The sequence below is a fragment of the Pararge aegeria genome, chromosome 1 (genome assembly GCF_905163445.1).
Source record: "Pararge aegeria chromosome 1, ilParAegt1.1, whole genome shotgun sequence".
NCBI lineage: Eukaryota > Metazoa > Arthropoda > Insecta > Lepidoptera > Nymphalidae > Pararge > Pararge aegeria.
In genome coordinates this window covers 2,895,243-2,912,795 of record NC_053180.1, presented here as the reverse complement: position 1 = coordinate 2,912,795, position 17,553 = coordinate 2,895,243, and the positions used below count along the sequence as shown (strand labels likewise).

General features: G+C 36.9%; 1 protein-coding gene across 1 annotated transcript in view; it reads right to left on the bottom strand.

The window, feature by feature from the left end:
• Positions 1-3,765: 3,765 nt before the first annotated feature.
• The window catches only part of LOC120626255 (lactase-phlorizin hydrolase-like), a 37,322-nt gene continuing 23,534 nt past the window's right edge, over positions 3,766-17,553 (bottom strand). The window contains exons 13-22 of the mRNA XM_039893723.1: positions 15,781-15,887; positions 14,659-14,806; positions 13,122-13,288; positions 11,602-11,862; positions 9,876-9,964; positions 9,179-9,326; positions 7,979-8,142; positions 7,468-7,620; positions 5,323-5,414; positions 3,766-4,036 (exon numbers count right to left, since the gene is read on the bottom strand). Coding sequence (XP_039749657.1) covers positions 3,766-4,036; positions 5,323-5,414; positions 7,468-7,620; positions 7,979-8,142; positions 9,179-9,326; positions 9,876-9,964; positions 11,602-11,862; positions 13,122-13,288; positions 14,659-14,806; positions 15,781-15,887 — 1,600 coding nt within the window. The remainder of the gene's footprint in view (positions 4,037-5,322; positions 5,415-7,467; positions 7,621-7,978; positions 8,143-9,178; positions 9,327-9,875; positions 9,965-11,601; positions 11,863-13,121; positions 13,289-14,658; positions 14,807-15,780; positions 15,888-17,553) is intronic.

The following is a 17,553-nucleotide window of genomic DNA, read 5'->3' as shown; positions in this document are numbered from 1 at the left end:
AACATTCAAATGTGAGATTCTTGTACAATAAATGAAATCATCGGAATGAGCGCGCAGATTTCGACAATTGAAAGTGTACACTGTCTGACCTTAAAGTTAACTTCGGGTGTCGGTTTTTGTGACGGAGTGCGCGCGCATCGGTGTGTGACTGCGGTCTTAACCCCTTCTGGGAGGACAGCGGGAGGACCCGTGCCCTGTAGTGGGCCGGTAAATGGGTTGAAATGATGATGATGAATAGCACATTTCTTCAATATATAGGAGACGAGATTTATAAATTCCGCTGCCAAACCCGATGACTTTACCTGAAAACATACTGCGCACGATCGAAGTTGGACCGGTAAAGCAGCGTAGGTAGACCCCCCAAGAGGTGGACAGGTGCGCCAACCCAAGCGGCACAAGACCGTGGTATTTGGAGCTCCCTACAAAAAACCTATATCCAGCAGTGGACGCCCATTGGTTGTCATGATGCTAATGATAATAAAACGAATGTGTGTGTGTGTGTGTGTGTGTTGAGCGCGCAATAAATTAGTGTAGCAATTATCATTTTCGACTTTCTTGTCTGATACGGTGGGAGGTTTCGGCCGTGGCTAGCTACCACTTTATCGACAAAGACGTACTGTCAAGTGATTGAGCTTTCCGGTAAATTCTGCATAGAAACCGATTAGGATAGGCTTCATATAACTGCACACCTTCAGCACATCAGGCCGCGTTAACTTAGACTGCATAATCACTTACCACGGCGAGTTTGCAGTATAGGGCTTACATGTAGTGGCATTTAAAAAAAAAAGCGTGTGTAGACGCGTTAGAAAAAACAAAAAAAAATATCTTACGCCTTATTCTACGCTTGTAGAAAAAACGACACTAACAATAGAAAAAAGGTATTTAATACAGTTTTATTATAGCGCATTATCTAGTTATCTCATTATTAGACCACCAAGTTTCACTGAACATTAAAATTTGACATTGTTGTACATTGCAATCAATCAAATCACCGGAATGACTGACTTTGACAGTTGAAAGAGTAGACTGTCAAAACTTATTTTTAAAAACTAAGATGTGGACTATAGCTAACTTCAGGGTGTCGCGTTTTGTGATGGTGTGCGCGAGCATCGTAAAAAGTGAGCTGGCGTACGATGTACTCCCCCTTTTCGCAACTACCTTCATCCTGTTATAATCCTGTAACCATGTGCGCGCGCGCATTTCGTTACATCGTATAATTTCACTCCCATGATTTTTTCCTAACGCCGCTAAAGAAGTATAACTTCAAAAAGTATATTGAATGAACCATAATCAAAATAATGCTAAATGAAACAACTTTTTGTTGCTACTAATGCAGTAATTAAAAGCCAAAACATACATTAATCTACAAGATAAGTGTTTTTTTTTATGAACCCTGCGATAATTAAAATGATAACCGCGAAGAAAAAAACTTGGAGCCTCTAATTTTTCGAAAAGACATTGACTAATGATTTAATTGAATCTACGTAATATAGGGTCTATAAGATTAACATATTCAACTTGGAAACACTTCGTTTTTCTGATTACCGGGTTTGATCAATTAAGAAATCTCACCAGCTAACCCCCAGAGTTAGCAAACTGGTGTTGTACACCTCCGTGCCTTTTAGAGCACGTAAGGTACAGGGATCATTTGTGGGATTGAGTATACGCTTTTATAATATGATTCCTAAGGTGATTTTGGACCTGCCAATGCACAAGTTTAAAGAATTTGTTAAAACACTTTACGCGAGGTTACTATACAATTGATGATTTTTTTAATGACAAGGTTGCTTGGAAGCATCCGGCTCCGCTTTCAGCTCTCACAAGATAGAAAAATGAATGTTAAAATGCAAAATGTAAATTGTTGATGTTGGAAAAGAGCAACTGCTGAGTTTCTTGCCGGCTTCTTCTCGGTAGAATCTGCCTTCCGAACCGGTGGTAGAATCACTACAAACAGACTTGACGTTTCAAAAGTGCTTATATTAGGCCTACTTGAAATAAATGAATTTTGAATTTGAATTTGAATTTAAAGTTAATTCATCGGTCGCGGGTATTATGAGTACTATGTGATAATAATCGTTACTGCTCGCCGACCCGCATTCGTGAGGCTTGGTGGGTCTATGTTTTAAAACATTCTTTCACCAATGTGAATATGAGAGAGGAAGTCTATGCCCATGAGTAGGACGTGTGACTATGAAAAAAATATTATATGTATAAATAAATTGCTTCCAAATGTTACTTCCGCAAAACTCGAAAACTCCGTTGACATCTATACCAAAAAGTTGACAATTTAAAGCAAGTTTTTAGTTTAAAATTATTATAATACGATAGGTATTGTGACTAATGTATAAAAATATAGTTGGAAATGGTGAGATTAAAGTCAAGGAAAGCTTTCTAAAACAATTGGAAATACCAGGCTAAAAATAATAAAAATAGATTTTACTCTGGATACTTATTTATTAGGTCTATGCTATATCTAATAGTTATAAGAGTATTTCAATTCTATGTACCTATATAATTTAAACCTACTCTAGAATATAAAGTCTCACATACGTTTGTTCACAATAAATAAATTATTAACATCTTAATCCTTACTAGGTATTATACCTACTTATATTAATAACGCCAAGAAGCTGTCTTCTACAAAAATAATTAATAAATTATTTAATTAATAAATAAATATACTACAACAATACACACATCGCCATCTAGTCCCAAAGTAAGCGTAGCTTGCGTTACATTTACTAAGATCACCGATGAATATTTTTATGAATGTAATACAAATTAATAATTTTAATACACACATGCAGATATACTTTGAGTCACCGTCACACACACATTTTCCAAGTGTGGGAATCGAACCCAAGGACTCAGACATATCGCTGCCTTCTGTGCCAACCAGCTGTCATCACAATAAAGCAGAAAGCATTACAATATGCAGCTTTTTAATGTGCGAACGACGATCGCACATTAAAAAGCTGCATATTGTAATACTGTCATACGGAATAAAAGTATTCCGTCAATGACTTTTTTGATTTTGAGCATTCCCAATAAAATCGGTTTCCCTACTATACGATGTCTTGAATCATCAGTTCATAAAATTATTTAATTTAAAAAAATGGCTGCGCCCAAACTTTTTTTAAACTAGCTGTTGCCCGCGACTGCGTCTGCGTTTTATTTTGTTTTTTCATGTGGCATTCAATTTAGTTGTAGTTCTAAAAAAAAATTAAGTATTCAGTATCGCTAAGCCAATTAGGGGTTTTACTGCTGTCCGCAGAGGAGTTCTGTCCTCTATCTCCAACCACATTCATCAGATCTACATAAAGTTTGGGCAAAATTAAACACATAATATAACCTCTATAGTACAAAAATAATTATTTAAATCGGTTATAATTTGTCAGAGTTATGGTGTTAAATCGTCAAACACTTTCATTCCCTCTCCCAAAGGAACAGGAACATTCATTTCGATTTTCGGCGCGAAAGCTCGCCATAACGACGAACATTCATTTTTGGAAGTTGTAGTCAATGTTTGTGAACACTTCGCTAGCGTAATACAGGATTTTTGTGGCGCCATCTAGATCGGTAATGTGTAGACCGCTACATGGAACAACTCGGACTGACCTCCAGATTTTATGGACGCTATACGCTGGGGTTTGATAGCAAAATACAGTTGAACTAGTACGTTACGTATCAAAAAGGCCCGTTAGCACGAGCCTCAATATTTGTGGCCATGGTGGGAGACTTCTTGACGTCATTTATAGAAGTTTTCTATAGTTTGCTTAATATAAAACTTAATGCTAAGGGGAAAATATTTAAACAGTGTCCACTGTTTGTTAAAACATAGCCACTGTTTGGACATTTTTTTGGTTCCGTTTCCCTTGTTCTGATATTATGAACGGGGTAGTTCTTCTTGAAGCAGGAATCCGGGACGTCCAGAGATCGCTTTTCGATGATACAACTGTAGTAATACGCGGAAGCGCGTGCAGTTCTGGTCCGATTAGGATGCTCAAAATCTACTTCGTATAGACCGAATTTAGTCCTGAAAATAAAATGGATTGACGTATTTAATTCTATTATTTAGTGTAGGAAATGGTTAAAGCATCGTATTCAATCGAAGGGCCCAATTCGATTCCAACACACACCTCAAACTTATCGAAGTTATGTGAGTTTTTAATTTAGGCAATTAAAATATCACTTGCTTAACGGTGAAAGAAAAACATTCTGAGGAAACCTTCATGCCTAAGAGTTTAACTTAAAGTTCTCAAAGGCGTGTTAAGTGTACATATCCGTCCTTGGCCAGCGTGGTGGACTACGGCCTAAACCCTTCTCATATCGAAAGATTACGCTTGCCGTAGTGGGTTCGTAATGAGTTGATAATGATTACGATAAATATAAAATATTATTATTTAGTCTACAAAAATTTGTGAGTAAACAAAGAATGTGGACAAGGATTTTTTTTTAGTGAGTATCGACTCTTGACAGCAGCTTGTGCTCTATCTGTTTCCGAGATTCAGATTATACAACGCGTGAATGAAAACCGAAATAATACTTCGCAGGCTTTAGAGGTTCATTATGTACTGTCTCTGAGACATATCTCTGAAACGAACCCCTTATAGTTTTCGTGTCAATACTAGTATAGTTTTTACTTAAAGAAATCAGATACAACCCTCACAGCCATCACAACAGTGAGTATTAGGTACGCGTCGCGTAGCGTAGGTACCTATGCGCGTGTCGGTATTTTATCTTCAATAGGGTTGTCGCAAGTAAATACTTAGAATGTTTTGGATTATAAATAATAATAAATATAAAAGAAATATATTATGAATATATTACGACAACGCACACATCGCCATCTAGCCCCAAAGTAAGCGTAGCTTGTGTTATGGGTACTAAGATTACTGATGAATATTTTTACGAATAATATACATAAATACTTCGAAGAAACATATAAACACGCAGACACTGAAAAACATTCATTCTCATCACACAAACATTTTCCAGTTGTGGGAATCGAACCCACGGCCTTGGACTCAGAAAGCAGGGTCGCTGCAAACGACAACTATTTATATATTTTTTTATAGTGAAATAAAAAAAAACCCTTTTAATACTTTTTATCCTGGAACAGCTCCAGGAAAACGTTTCCGGAGGATTTAAATGAATCAATAAAGCCTTTGTTACGTCTGCCCAGCTAAACCTTGGAGACGAAACTAATAAAGAGTGTTTACGGCAAGTATAATAGCTAGGATTGGGAAAGCGTGGTGGGTTATGCTCCAATTCTCTTCCTCCAACGAATTTAAATAATGGTGATTAGTAAAATTGACTTACCCGTATCCTCCCAACCATTCGAAGTTGTCGATGAGAGACCAAGCTCCGTATCCTATCACGCTGACATTGTCCGCTTTGATTGAGAGCAGGATCTGAAAAAGATTTTTTATTTTAATATACTACGACCATACACCCATCTAGCCCCAACTACTACGATATCTGATGAATATTTTGATAAATAATACACATAAATACTTACAATATACAAATAAACACCTTGCGTTGTCTTAGGCGGACAGTATCGCTTTATGCAGCACTTGTGGCTTATCACGGTTATGTCATGTCTGTCCTGCGCTACGGTATTGTTATATAGGGGAACTCAGTGCATATAAACAAATTGTTTGTGACACGAAAAAAGTGTATTAGAAGCATATTTCTTATAGACCCAACGGATTCCTGTAGACCAATATTTCAAAAACACAATCTCCTTACTCTGCCTTTTCTGTATATCTACGAAATATCAGTCTTTGTTCATCGCCACCTGGAGTATTTTAAAACTTTCTCGAACATAAGCCATTTTAAAACGAGGAATAAAATTCCCCCTTTGTTATGTGCGTTAAAATATACAATAAATTAGATGCAGGTCTAAAAATTCAACCTACGCGTTTTTAAAAGAAAAATCTGGCGCATTGGCTGTGTACAAAATGTTTCTATACAATATCCGAGTATCTGACTTCGAATTAAAAATGATATTATTTTGACATTACTATTATAACATTTATATTACCTGTATAATTTAATAAATTACTTTACAATGCTTGCTCAACAAGATTATGCAGACATGTGTAATGATTTTTCTTGTTGTGCACTTTACATTTCGCATGCTTAATACGAGTAGAATGTGGAGGAATGTTATATTATAATAATAAGAAGATTATAGTAAGCTAATATTCAGAGAATAAAATTTAATTTAATTTCATTTCATTTCATTTCACCCAGATAATGATAAATATTTATTTACAGCCCACAAACATTTTGCAGTTGTGGGAGCCATGATTCAGAAATCAGGGTCGCTGCCCACTGCGCCAATTAGCTGTTCAATTATAACTATTAGAGCTTTTTGAGCCAGAGCTCGTCAGAACTACCACCAAGTTTATTTCTGTCGCTAAGCAGCATTGTTGCAATGTCAGAAGGGCGTCGTTTTAATTACTGGCACATGAGCCTTATCACCTACGCCTCAGCTTGATGGATACAGGGGGGCAGGACGTGTTCTGCAACGTGTTCTGTTTATAGACGATGGTTTTCCAGTTACCATCAGGTGTGCCATCTGCTTGGTCAGTCAATCATTATAACTATCCAAAAAAAAAAATCATGTACACAAAAATATAACAAAATTTAAAAAGAAAGTGGAAAAAACAATTAATTTAAGAAGTGAAAATAAACTTGTAGTGCAGTTTACTAGGCTGCAATAAATTAGAAATTCATTTACAGATTAATATGATTGTTTATCATTTTATAACAAATTACCAGATGAAATCCTTAAGATGTCTCTTAATAAGTTGAATTTTATATGAAACGTAAGCTTTAGAAATATCCTATTATAATATTAAGGACTATATGCAGTGGCGTGCACGTGTTAAAAAAATCTCTAGTATGGGTCAAAAAAAACATAAGGATAGGCATTGTACGTGTTATAAAAAGCCTACTCTAAAGTTTTTATAACTTGTACTGGAGATTTTCTTCATTTTATATCATCTGCATACCCTGTGCCCCTCTGTGCCCCTCTGTGCACGCCACTGATTACATGTATGATAAAAAAACAGGTTGGGTATGAATTGATCTAACTTCATAGCTCAACATTAACTCGACTGTGAGATGGTGATAACAAAAAAAAACCTGGCTAAGTGTGTTGTGGGCTCTTCTTAGTCCAGGGCGCGATTGGAATCCTCCTAGCTTTAGTTTATCACCATAACCTCACATAAGTGGTAACATGTTGGATGTATGAACGCTTCATAACACCCTGTGATAAGTTCTACATGAATAAAACATTTTAGAATTTTTGAATTTTTGAATTTCAATATATATGTTGAACTTTGTCATCTTCACATGCAAAATAAGGGTGAGATGATGGAGTGAATTCACAACGAAAAAGGGATTTTGCGCAAGTGCTTAATGAATCCTTTATGATTTAGTATTTCCAGTTACCTGCTCCAAATGTTCCTTCATATATTTGACTCTGTCGTAGTCTGCGAGATTGTAGCTGCTCGTGGAAAGACCGTTCTCCGTGATGAGGAAATCGATGTCGCCGTACTGCTCTTTCAACCACGCCAGCTCTTTGCGGAGGCCTTTAGGGACGATCTTTAAAAAAAAACATGTAACTATGTAATTATAACGACACAGAATCTGTACTAATCCTCATTGTTGGATAGAAGCTTTACTTTGCGGAATTCCATGATATATTATGAAAATTCTAAATTCAATATACAAAATTAATTTATTTCAAGTAGGCCTGTTATAAGCACTTTTGAAACGTAAAGTCTGCCTGTTTGTAGTGACTCTACCACCGGTTCGGAAGAAGCCGGCGCAGTACCTACTTTCGGGGCGTATTGGTTACAAACAAACATACAAACAAAAACTTTTCTATTCATAATACTAGTATATATAGATGATAAAATTATAAACTCACTTAAATGTTGAAAAAAAAACTAAAAATTACCGGAAGTAAGGGAGATTCGCCATAATACGCGTCCAGCGGATATTCTAAAATTGCGTCCAGCTCCGGTGATCCTGTGAAGAACCAAACACCGTAATCTTCACCAGGTTTGGCTCGTCTAATCAGATTGGTGGTGTAGTAGTTCATTCCGTAGAAATCTGCTGTACCTGAAAAGGACAAAGCATTCATTCATTGTTCCGGTCCCACTCCTGCTCATATCTCCAATCATAGTAGACGGGGATTTAGAGCTTAGGCCCGCCACGCTGTTCCAATTTGTGTGTGTTTAACGATTTTTATTATGTGTTAGTGATTATAATCTGGAACGTCAAATTTCCAAAGTGTTTTTGTAAGCGGGATGGCCTGGGGTCGACCTCCGGCAGGGATTATTTTGGAATTCATAACTTCTGGTTCAGCTACGGTTAGTTACCACCCTACGAAAAAATACGTAATGCCAAGCGATTTAAAATTTATTTTTCTCTTCACAAACACCGATCACATATTAAATCTCACTGCGGTGTCAGCAGCGTAAACCACATATTACAAGAAAATTTTGCTAAGTGGACTTATTTGAGACCTAATAAATTATTTTAACAACAATTTTACTCAGATACTAATAAAAAGGAATGATGAAAAGAAATATTATAATTTTTTTTTAAAACCTTTATCATAAGGTTTAAATTTATTTATTCTTTAAACTATTTGTTTTATAAATATAACCTAAAATAAACTATGTAAAACTAAATAAAATCTAAAACGTCTTCGAAACCACCGCAGCGAGGCACAGTTCCTAAGATGCTGGCAGCATTGCCCTTTTGGATGGCCAAACTAATTCCTTGGCCAAGGTAACTGCCCGCTCTAGGATCACCGGTAGACTCGATAATCCTTTTCGATAATTCTTTGAAAAGAGCTCGTGCCTCCGGACCCCACGGTCCCAAAGTATCTACGAGTACACCAAAAGGCAAACGGTGCTTTAAACGGTGAAGGAAAACATCGTGAGGAACCTGCACGCCTGGGATTTCTCCATAACGTTCTTAAGGGCGTGTGAAGTCTACGAATCCGTACTTGGCCAGCGTGGTGGACTACGGCCTTAACCCTTCATTCAAAACTCCTCATTCTGATGGAGACCCGTGCCCTGTTACTAGTGGGCCGGAAATGGGTTAATATTATGATGAATGATGATGATAAATAACCTCTCAGTCTTACCTTTCATAAATTCGATCTCCTCTTTAGTGAATGGGGGCAGTCTGGACTCCTTGAATCCATGTTTCAGACTGTACTCCAACATCACCTTTTCAACGGAAGGCGGCCAGCCGCCCTTCGTCGAGAAAACTTGATGCGAGTATCTTCCGGTCTGAAAATGATAACGGAATACATATACACTACACGATGACAACTAAATGAAACATTAGTTGTATGTAGTATAGTGTAGTGTGTAAGACAAACAGCTGCAAATTAACTATTTGCGACTGTTTATAGGTAGTATACTTATAATAAAACTGTAAAATTCCACGCATCACGCCGAAACTACAGGATTTTTTTCCGAATTTCAGCAGAGTTGGGAATTAAATTTTTTTTCGTTTTATATAATTACTCGGTCAAATGTGAACATGTTTTTTCATTCCAGTACAGGTTAGCCCTTAACTGCCATCTCACCACGTAGTAAGTTTTGATGCAGTCTAAGATGGTAGCGGGCTAACCTGTTAGGTTAGGTGATTATAATTTACAGCTGTATTGGTACCTTTTTTTTGGCATGGTGGAATAGCTTTATTGCTACAAGGTGGAGGTTATGTGGGACTAAAGGGAGTGTACCTAAACTTAAAACCACCACGGCATTTCCCTTTTGTTGGGTTTGTTAGACGTTCGGGGAACCCCTTGTATACTTCCCGGTTGGTGACTGTACCTGGTGCTCCCGGCCAAGTTGTGCCAGCTCAGTATCGTTAGCGGTCAGAGGCTCTATCCACAGTACGTTGTTCGCGAGCGAGATTTTCCCTGCAAATTAAAAAAAAAATCTTGTCTCACACATACAGCGAGAAAAGGAATTGAGTAGGAACTTGACTTCACTTTCGCGGGGCTCTAAATTTTCTGAGTTATATGCCTTTTAATTAAAATATCACTCGCTTCAACAGTGAAGGAAAATATCGTAAGGAAACCTGCATGCCTGAGTGTTCTACATAATGTTCTCAAACGTGTTGAGTCTACCAATCCGCACTGGGCCAGCGTGGTGGACTACGGCCTTAACCCCTTCTCATTGTGAGAGGAGACCCGTGCTCTGTACTGGGCCGGTAATGGGTTAATGTGATGATATGCCATTCCAGAAACCATATAAAAGATATCGGGGAAGACGGAAGCTCAGGCCATTCCAGATTTTTGTGGTGGGTGAGAATTACTGTTTGTAAATATCCATCGGATTTTATGGCTCCATGGCCAGTGGTATCATAAATTATTTTTTTGATGCCAAAGCTACGTAAGTACTGCCTCGTAAGTCTAGTGGTTAGAATGCTCAACTATGGAAGATGAGATTCTTGGTTCTATTCCTGGGTCAAGCCAATAATGCTAACAGGCTGGTGATGATACCATAAAGAGTGTTCACTGCAAGAAAGTATAACAAAAATAAGAACCGGAAGTGCATTGTGCAGCCGGAAGTGCGAAAGTGCAGAAACATGTTTATTTACATGTTTATTTATTTATTTAGAATATTGGTAAGGGTACAGAATTTACAATAAACATAGTACCGCGATAACGGTTGCAGTAGTGTAAACTGTGTCTCAACAATTAAGTAAATTAAACGAAGATAAATAAAACTAATGATTGTATGATATAGCTTTTAAAGTTGCCTTGTCGTTGGTTTAGTGTTTAGCAAGTTTGATAACGGATCACGAGATCCTGGGTTCGGATCCCGGGTCTAACAAAAAGTTGTAAGGTTTCCACTTTTGCTATGAAATTTTTAGTACTAGTAAGAGTCATTATTATATTTCATACATTAAATGAAATTTATCCAAACAGGAGGGGCAGACCATATCCTAAATATAAACTTTGGGTACCAGCAAAAAGATTGGCTGTCTCAAACAATTCATTTTGTATGGCTATTACTTTGTACTATAAACTTCCGGACTGTCACAAAAATCCACCACTAGTAAAATTCAAGCGAAAAAAACTATTATAGTGTAAAATAATACCTTAGTGAACAATAATATACCTAGTAGTTAACTTTTCTAACTGTATAACAACATTTGTATTTGTATTATTTGCCTAATTAATTTAAAATGACATCATTACTTATTTCTGATTATTGTATTTTTACTTTTTAAATTTTAATGTAATTTATATTTTATTTTTATAAACATTTGCACACTGTCTGTGACAGTCGATTGTGAAGGGTCTGTTTAATGAAATGTGTTCTTGTTATGTACCCACAATTTGGCAAATAAATAAAAAAATAAATATTTTTATTATTATTATATTATTACGTTCGTATTGTTAAGACGTGGGACCCGGCTATAAAAACTAACATACTATAAGTTAAAACACGGCAACCTTCAATGAAACAGGTTGGTGGGTCTAAGCTCCTAATCTCTCTAAGACAGGACTTTCGGTAGTGGACGTTAATATGCTGAAGATTATCTAACCTGTGTATTTCGGTCTGAACTCCTCATCGAAAATTCTGTAAGCTTTAGCGTGTGCAAGCATCAAATGCTTATTGCACAGATACGGTCCGAAGAATGGCTCCTTAACTCCAGGAGCGTAGAGACCAGAGTTGTATACGTAGTCGCAGACGGCGACGGGTTCGTTCATAGTCAGCCAGGTCTTGACGCGGTTGGCGTACAACGAAAATATTACTCTTGAATAATCTCCGAACCATTTTACGATAAGCGGGTTGGCCCAGCCTCCTGAAAAATTTAATCACATAACGTGAGTTATGGTTTACGGAAATTACGTAACTAAGTTGTAAAATATCATTTAGTAGTGTAAGTACATTTATATTATAAGACTATGAGTTAGCACTTGACTGCAATCTCACGTGGTGGTAAGTAAAATAATAAATATACTACAACAATACACACATTGCTATCTAGCCCCAAAGTAAGCGTTGCTTGTGTTATGGGTACTAAGATAGCTGATGAATATTTTTATAGATATAATACACATAAATAATTATACAGATAAACACCCAGACACTGAAAAACATTCTTGTTCATCACACAAACATTTTTCCAGTTGTGGGAATCGAACCCACGGCCTTGGACGCAGGAAGCAGGGTCGCTGCCCATTGCGCCAATCGGCTGTCGAAGTGCTGATGCAGTCAAAGATGTACAAGAATAAAAAACAATAAAGCTTAGTTAGTATGTCTTTGACTTCACTTTCAGGGGGCAGAGTTCGAACCTCATGCACGCACCTCTAACTTTTCTAAGTTATGTGCGTTTTAAGCTATTAAAATATCACTTGCTTCAACGGTAAAGAAAAAGATGACGAGGCAACCTGCATGCCTGAGAGTTCTCCATAATTTTGTCAAAGGTGTATGAAGTCCACCAATCCGTACTGGGACAGCGTGGTGTAGCCCTTTCTCATTTTGGGAGTGGGAGTTGACCCGTGCCTTAGAGTGGGTCGGTATTGGGTTGATACGACGATAATGGTGATGTAACTTAATTTCAATATTATATAGTTTATTATAGAAATATGTATATATATACTCGTATGTAATTGAAATTATCGTTCGATATTTTCTGAAGAATAATGTCTATTACAATGAGATAATGTTTGTTGTGGGCTTCTTCTTTGACCATTACGCGTTTGGAACCCTCGTAGCTATAGTTTTTAGTTTAAAATTTACAAACATGTAAATTATCATCGCCATCATCTCACTACCGTGTACTTTTCATGTAATGTACGCATCAAAAATGCCACCTATGGCCCATACTTGAATAAAGATAATTTAGACTTTGACTTTTTTTTTATTTTATGGTTGCACCAACCCAATGGTTGGTTATTTTTTGAGTCCTCTCACGAAAAGTTTTCTGGGTGAGATCGCTTCAGCGAAAAGACCGCCTTTGCACGTCCTTATATCTAGCTTTAAGTTTCGTCTGTTTTATTTTATTGTATCTTATATTTTGTGTGTGATAAAGAGTGCAATCAATCAATCGGTATTTACCAAGGTCTTGGATCTTCACTGGCAGTTCCCAGTGGTATAGAGTTACAATCGGTTCGATGCCCGCTTCGAGGAGAGAGTCGATGAGGTCGCTGTAGTATTTGACGCCAGCTTGGTTGATCTCGTTGGTAAAACCCGAGGGCAAAATACGAGGCCAGTTTATTGAGATCCTAAAAAAAACGTTTTACATTATAAAAACGAGAAGAACAAAAAATATATATCTCTACTGTGTACCATAAAGCAGCGGTACACGACATTTTGTTTGGAATAGCGCTTCTATCTATATATGTCTAAAGGGGTATCGTATTAATTATAAATTTAAAATGCATATAAAAAAATCCTATTCAACAGGATTTGGAACCTGCTTCTCTCTGGCAATCACTGCCTAGGTACTTTGCCAATTCAGTTATAACGGTTCTCATATCGTCGATGACAAAATGAATACGTATATGCCTTTTTATCACTTAGGAAACATTGAAGTTTCGATCTACATTTCAAAGGTATTGCAATGAGAAACTTTAAAACAAGATGCTTTTTTATAATTTTTATTGAAGTGGTATTACCTACACTTGGAGGAAATATCAAACTGGAAATTGAAGGTGATATAAGTAAATCCCTACTAATATTATAAATGTGAATGTAAGTTTGTTTGTTACGCTTTCACGCAAAAACTACTTAACCGATCCTGATGAAACTTTGTACACATATTTTTAGAAGTGTTAGAAGTAATATAGAATACTTTTTATCCCGACATTAAGCTCGGTTCCTTTGGGAGAGGGGATGAGTGTTTGACGATTTTATACCATTACTCCGACAAATTATAACCGATTTAAATAATTATTTTTGTACTATAGAGAGTTGTTGGAGATAGAGGACAGAACTCCTTGGTGGACAGCAGCAAACCCCTCATTTAAGGCTTAGCGATACTGAAAACTGCAACTAAATTTAACGCCACATCAAAAACCAAACGCAGACAAAGTCGCAGGCAACATCTAGTTACTTATATTTAAACTAAAGCTTCAAGTTATCGTTAAAGTAAAGCTGCGATGATTTCAAATGTAAGGTACATTGGTATAGGCTCTAAGAAGTTAAAAGGCCTCCAAGATACTTCACGTATGATCGTTGCAAACATCCACCACACCACATCACAGTTGAGAATAATTGCATACTTTTCCTGTTTTAAAAACTCTAGTTTCCACTTTTTTTACTACCACTAGTTTGTCCTTGACTGTGTTATATAATGTTAAATGATAATGGAGTCTGAGATGGTAGCGGGCTAACCATGTATGGCAGTTATTTAAACCCCTAATCGGTGTCAAACAGCATCGTACCGGAACGCTAATCGGCGGCACATATTTGTTGGTACAGAGGTAACTAGCCACAGCGGAAGTCTCCCACCATACCAAGGTAACCAGAACAGGTCAAAAAAATAACTCAAATAAAAAATTAGAAACTGCCCCCGCCGGAGATCGAACCCAAGACGGCCTTCTTTAGTACCACAGCGCTCAGCACTGCGCCATGGAGGTCTACAGAAACTGACCTGTAGAACTGTAGTTTCAGCTTTGTCGCGGCTCGCACATCATCACGCCACCGATGGTAGGAATCTGCAGCCACGTCACCAGTCGCACCACCTTTGATCACCTCTGGGTGCTCATGGACGTATCTGTCCCATATGCTTTCACCTTTGCCTGAAATAGCAACAACAAGGGTGTACAACCAGGGTGAAGCGGTGAAAGCGCATTGGGCAGGAGCTCGACTTCCTTTTCGGGGTGCAGAGTTCGAATCACGCACCTCTAACTTTTCTAAGTTATGTGCGTTTAAAGTTTTAATTAAAATATCACTTGCTTCAACGGTAAAGGAATCATCGTGAGGGAACCTGCTTGCCTGAGAGTTCTACATAGTGTTCTCAAAGTTTTGTGGAACCCACCAAACCGCACTGGGCCAGCGTGGTGGACTACGGCCTTAACCCCATCTCATTGCGGGAAGAGCCCGGTAATGGGTTGATGTTATGATGATGATGAAAAGAAATGTAATGTAAATGTAATACACTGAACTAATGTTCACGGTACATTACGGAACAGAATCGAATGCTTTAAATATATCAAAAGTTACATAAATTCAACTAACTTGTTATGAAAAGTAGCATTTTAATTTAAGGTAACAATATTTTTTGGCCCATAACTTCCGAGGGCAATAAATTCAAAATTGAAATTCAAAATTTCTTTATTCATGTAGGCCTATCACAGGCACTTATGAAGCGTTCTTACATACATGGTGACAACTTCGTTCGCCAACTTAAATCTAAAGCTACGAGGGTTCCAAACACGCCCTGGTCTAAGAAGAGCCCACAACAAACTTAGCCGGGTAAATTTATTTTTTTGTTATCACCATCTTCCAGTAAATTTATGAAATTAGAGCAATTCACACCCAAGCTTTTTTATCGTTTAAATAATCCTTAATATTATAATAGGATTTTTCTGTAAACTTACGTTTTATATAAACTTTGAACTTATTGAGATATTTGAACTTAATAAAATATTTAATATATCGCTTATCATTTATTACTCGCGAAGCGTCCGCTTTCCGTCAGTCCGTCCGCCTGTAGTTTGCTGTCTAACATAATCTGCTGACTAGTAGGCTACAAGTCACCAGATTAACTTACCATCAGCGTTCCATCCACCTTCGACTTGGTACGCAGCTGACGCGGCTCCAAATTTAAAGTTTCGTGGAAAGGTCAGGTCGATGCCCCACGTCCGCGTGAAGAGAGCACTGCAAACAAATAACCTTGAATATAAATGTTTCAAAATAACTAATTTTATTTATTTTTTATTTTTTTTTATAGACGAGCGCTTGTCTGCAATCACACCTGATGGTAAGCGATGATGCAGCCTAAGGTGGAGCGCGCTTCCCTAGAAGATGCCTATTCACTCTTGATTTGAAGGTACTCATATTGTAGGCACTGGGGAAAATGGATGCTGGAAGGGCGGATGCGGATGCGAAATTAATGAAACCAAAACTTTTAATTGTCTAAAAACAGATTTAAATTTAGTTCAAACTATTTTTTTTTATTGCTCATGCGGGATAAGTAGTATTTTAGTACTCGCTGTTGCGGTTGAAAAAGAGCTGTTTGCCCATTTTAAAATGACGCGTTAATTTTTTCGTAAATTAAACTGTTATTTGAGTGCGACAAGTTTACTTGTGGCACGCAAAATGACGTTGACAACATCGCACGGGTTGTAGACACTATTTGACGTTTTCAAATTGTTCAAATGTGACAATTTATTTGAACGAAAGTAAAAATAATTAATTAATATTGAGCTGTTTAATTCTACGCATTGATTGTTCCAAATAAATTTATTATGTTTTGTTAATTAATATTAATTAATTTGTATTTATTGTTTGAAGTAAAATAGAAACAAATAGTTTCTTTTTTTTAAACTTTTCATCCGTTTAGGACTTGGAATTTTGTGCCCACATAATATATCTCCGCATTTGTAATAAAAAATGGTATCTGCAACCCGTGCGATGTTGTCGATTGCTCACTCGATATTAATTAATTATTTTTACTTTCGTTCAAATAAATTGTCACATTTGAACAATTTGAAAACGTCAAATAGTATCTGCAACCCGTGCGATGTTGTCGATTGCTCACTCGAGCGAATGATTGCGATGCGAACTTATCGCACTTGTTGCACAATATACTATTATTGGCTTTTCAAAAGGAACAAACAGTACTATTACACATAAGGGTAATGCCGTATTTTTATATCACATAAACCAAGTGAAGTTTCCACAACTTAGTTATAGGTACATAAACGATAACATTAACCACAAGTGCTTAGGAATCAATTACCAAGCAAAAATTATTCAACAAAATTAAATATTATTTTTCTAAAAGTGCCAATTTTGACGTGAAATATGTAAAATTATGTAGTTAATAAGGGTCTATGAAATGTTTATAGTAGATTATGAATTTAGTTTTGTTACATTGCATTTTAAAGTCGAGGCGGTAATAGGCGCATGAACAAAAGGCGAATGCGCCAAGAAGGCCAAAGAGTGTAACAAGTAATGTACCGAACGCGTTTCATTAGATGACTTTCATCACACTTGCGAAAAAAAACCGGATAAACTTTTAAATACGTTCTCACAAAATAACTGTCATTTTTTGCTCGATTGTTATTCCCGGCGCAGTAAAATCTAGTACTGCTATACTTTACAATTTAAACTGGACACTTTAATGTATGCAATTTTAAAACAAACATGCGTGTGATAAACGACTAAGACACCGGGAGGTATTTTTGCATCGAGTCCATGTAGGACTGCGGTGCATCGATAATGCAGTCGTATTTATATCAGAATACGAAATACCACCAACTCAATGTCATGAACATAAATATCTGGCAAATATGAATTTATAGTTATCAAAAGTTTAATT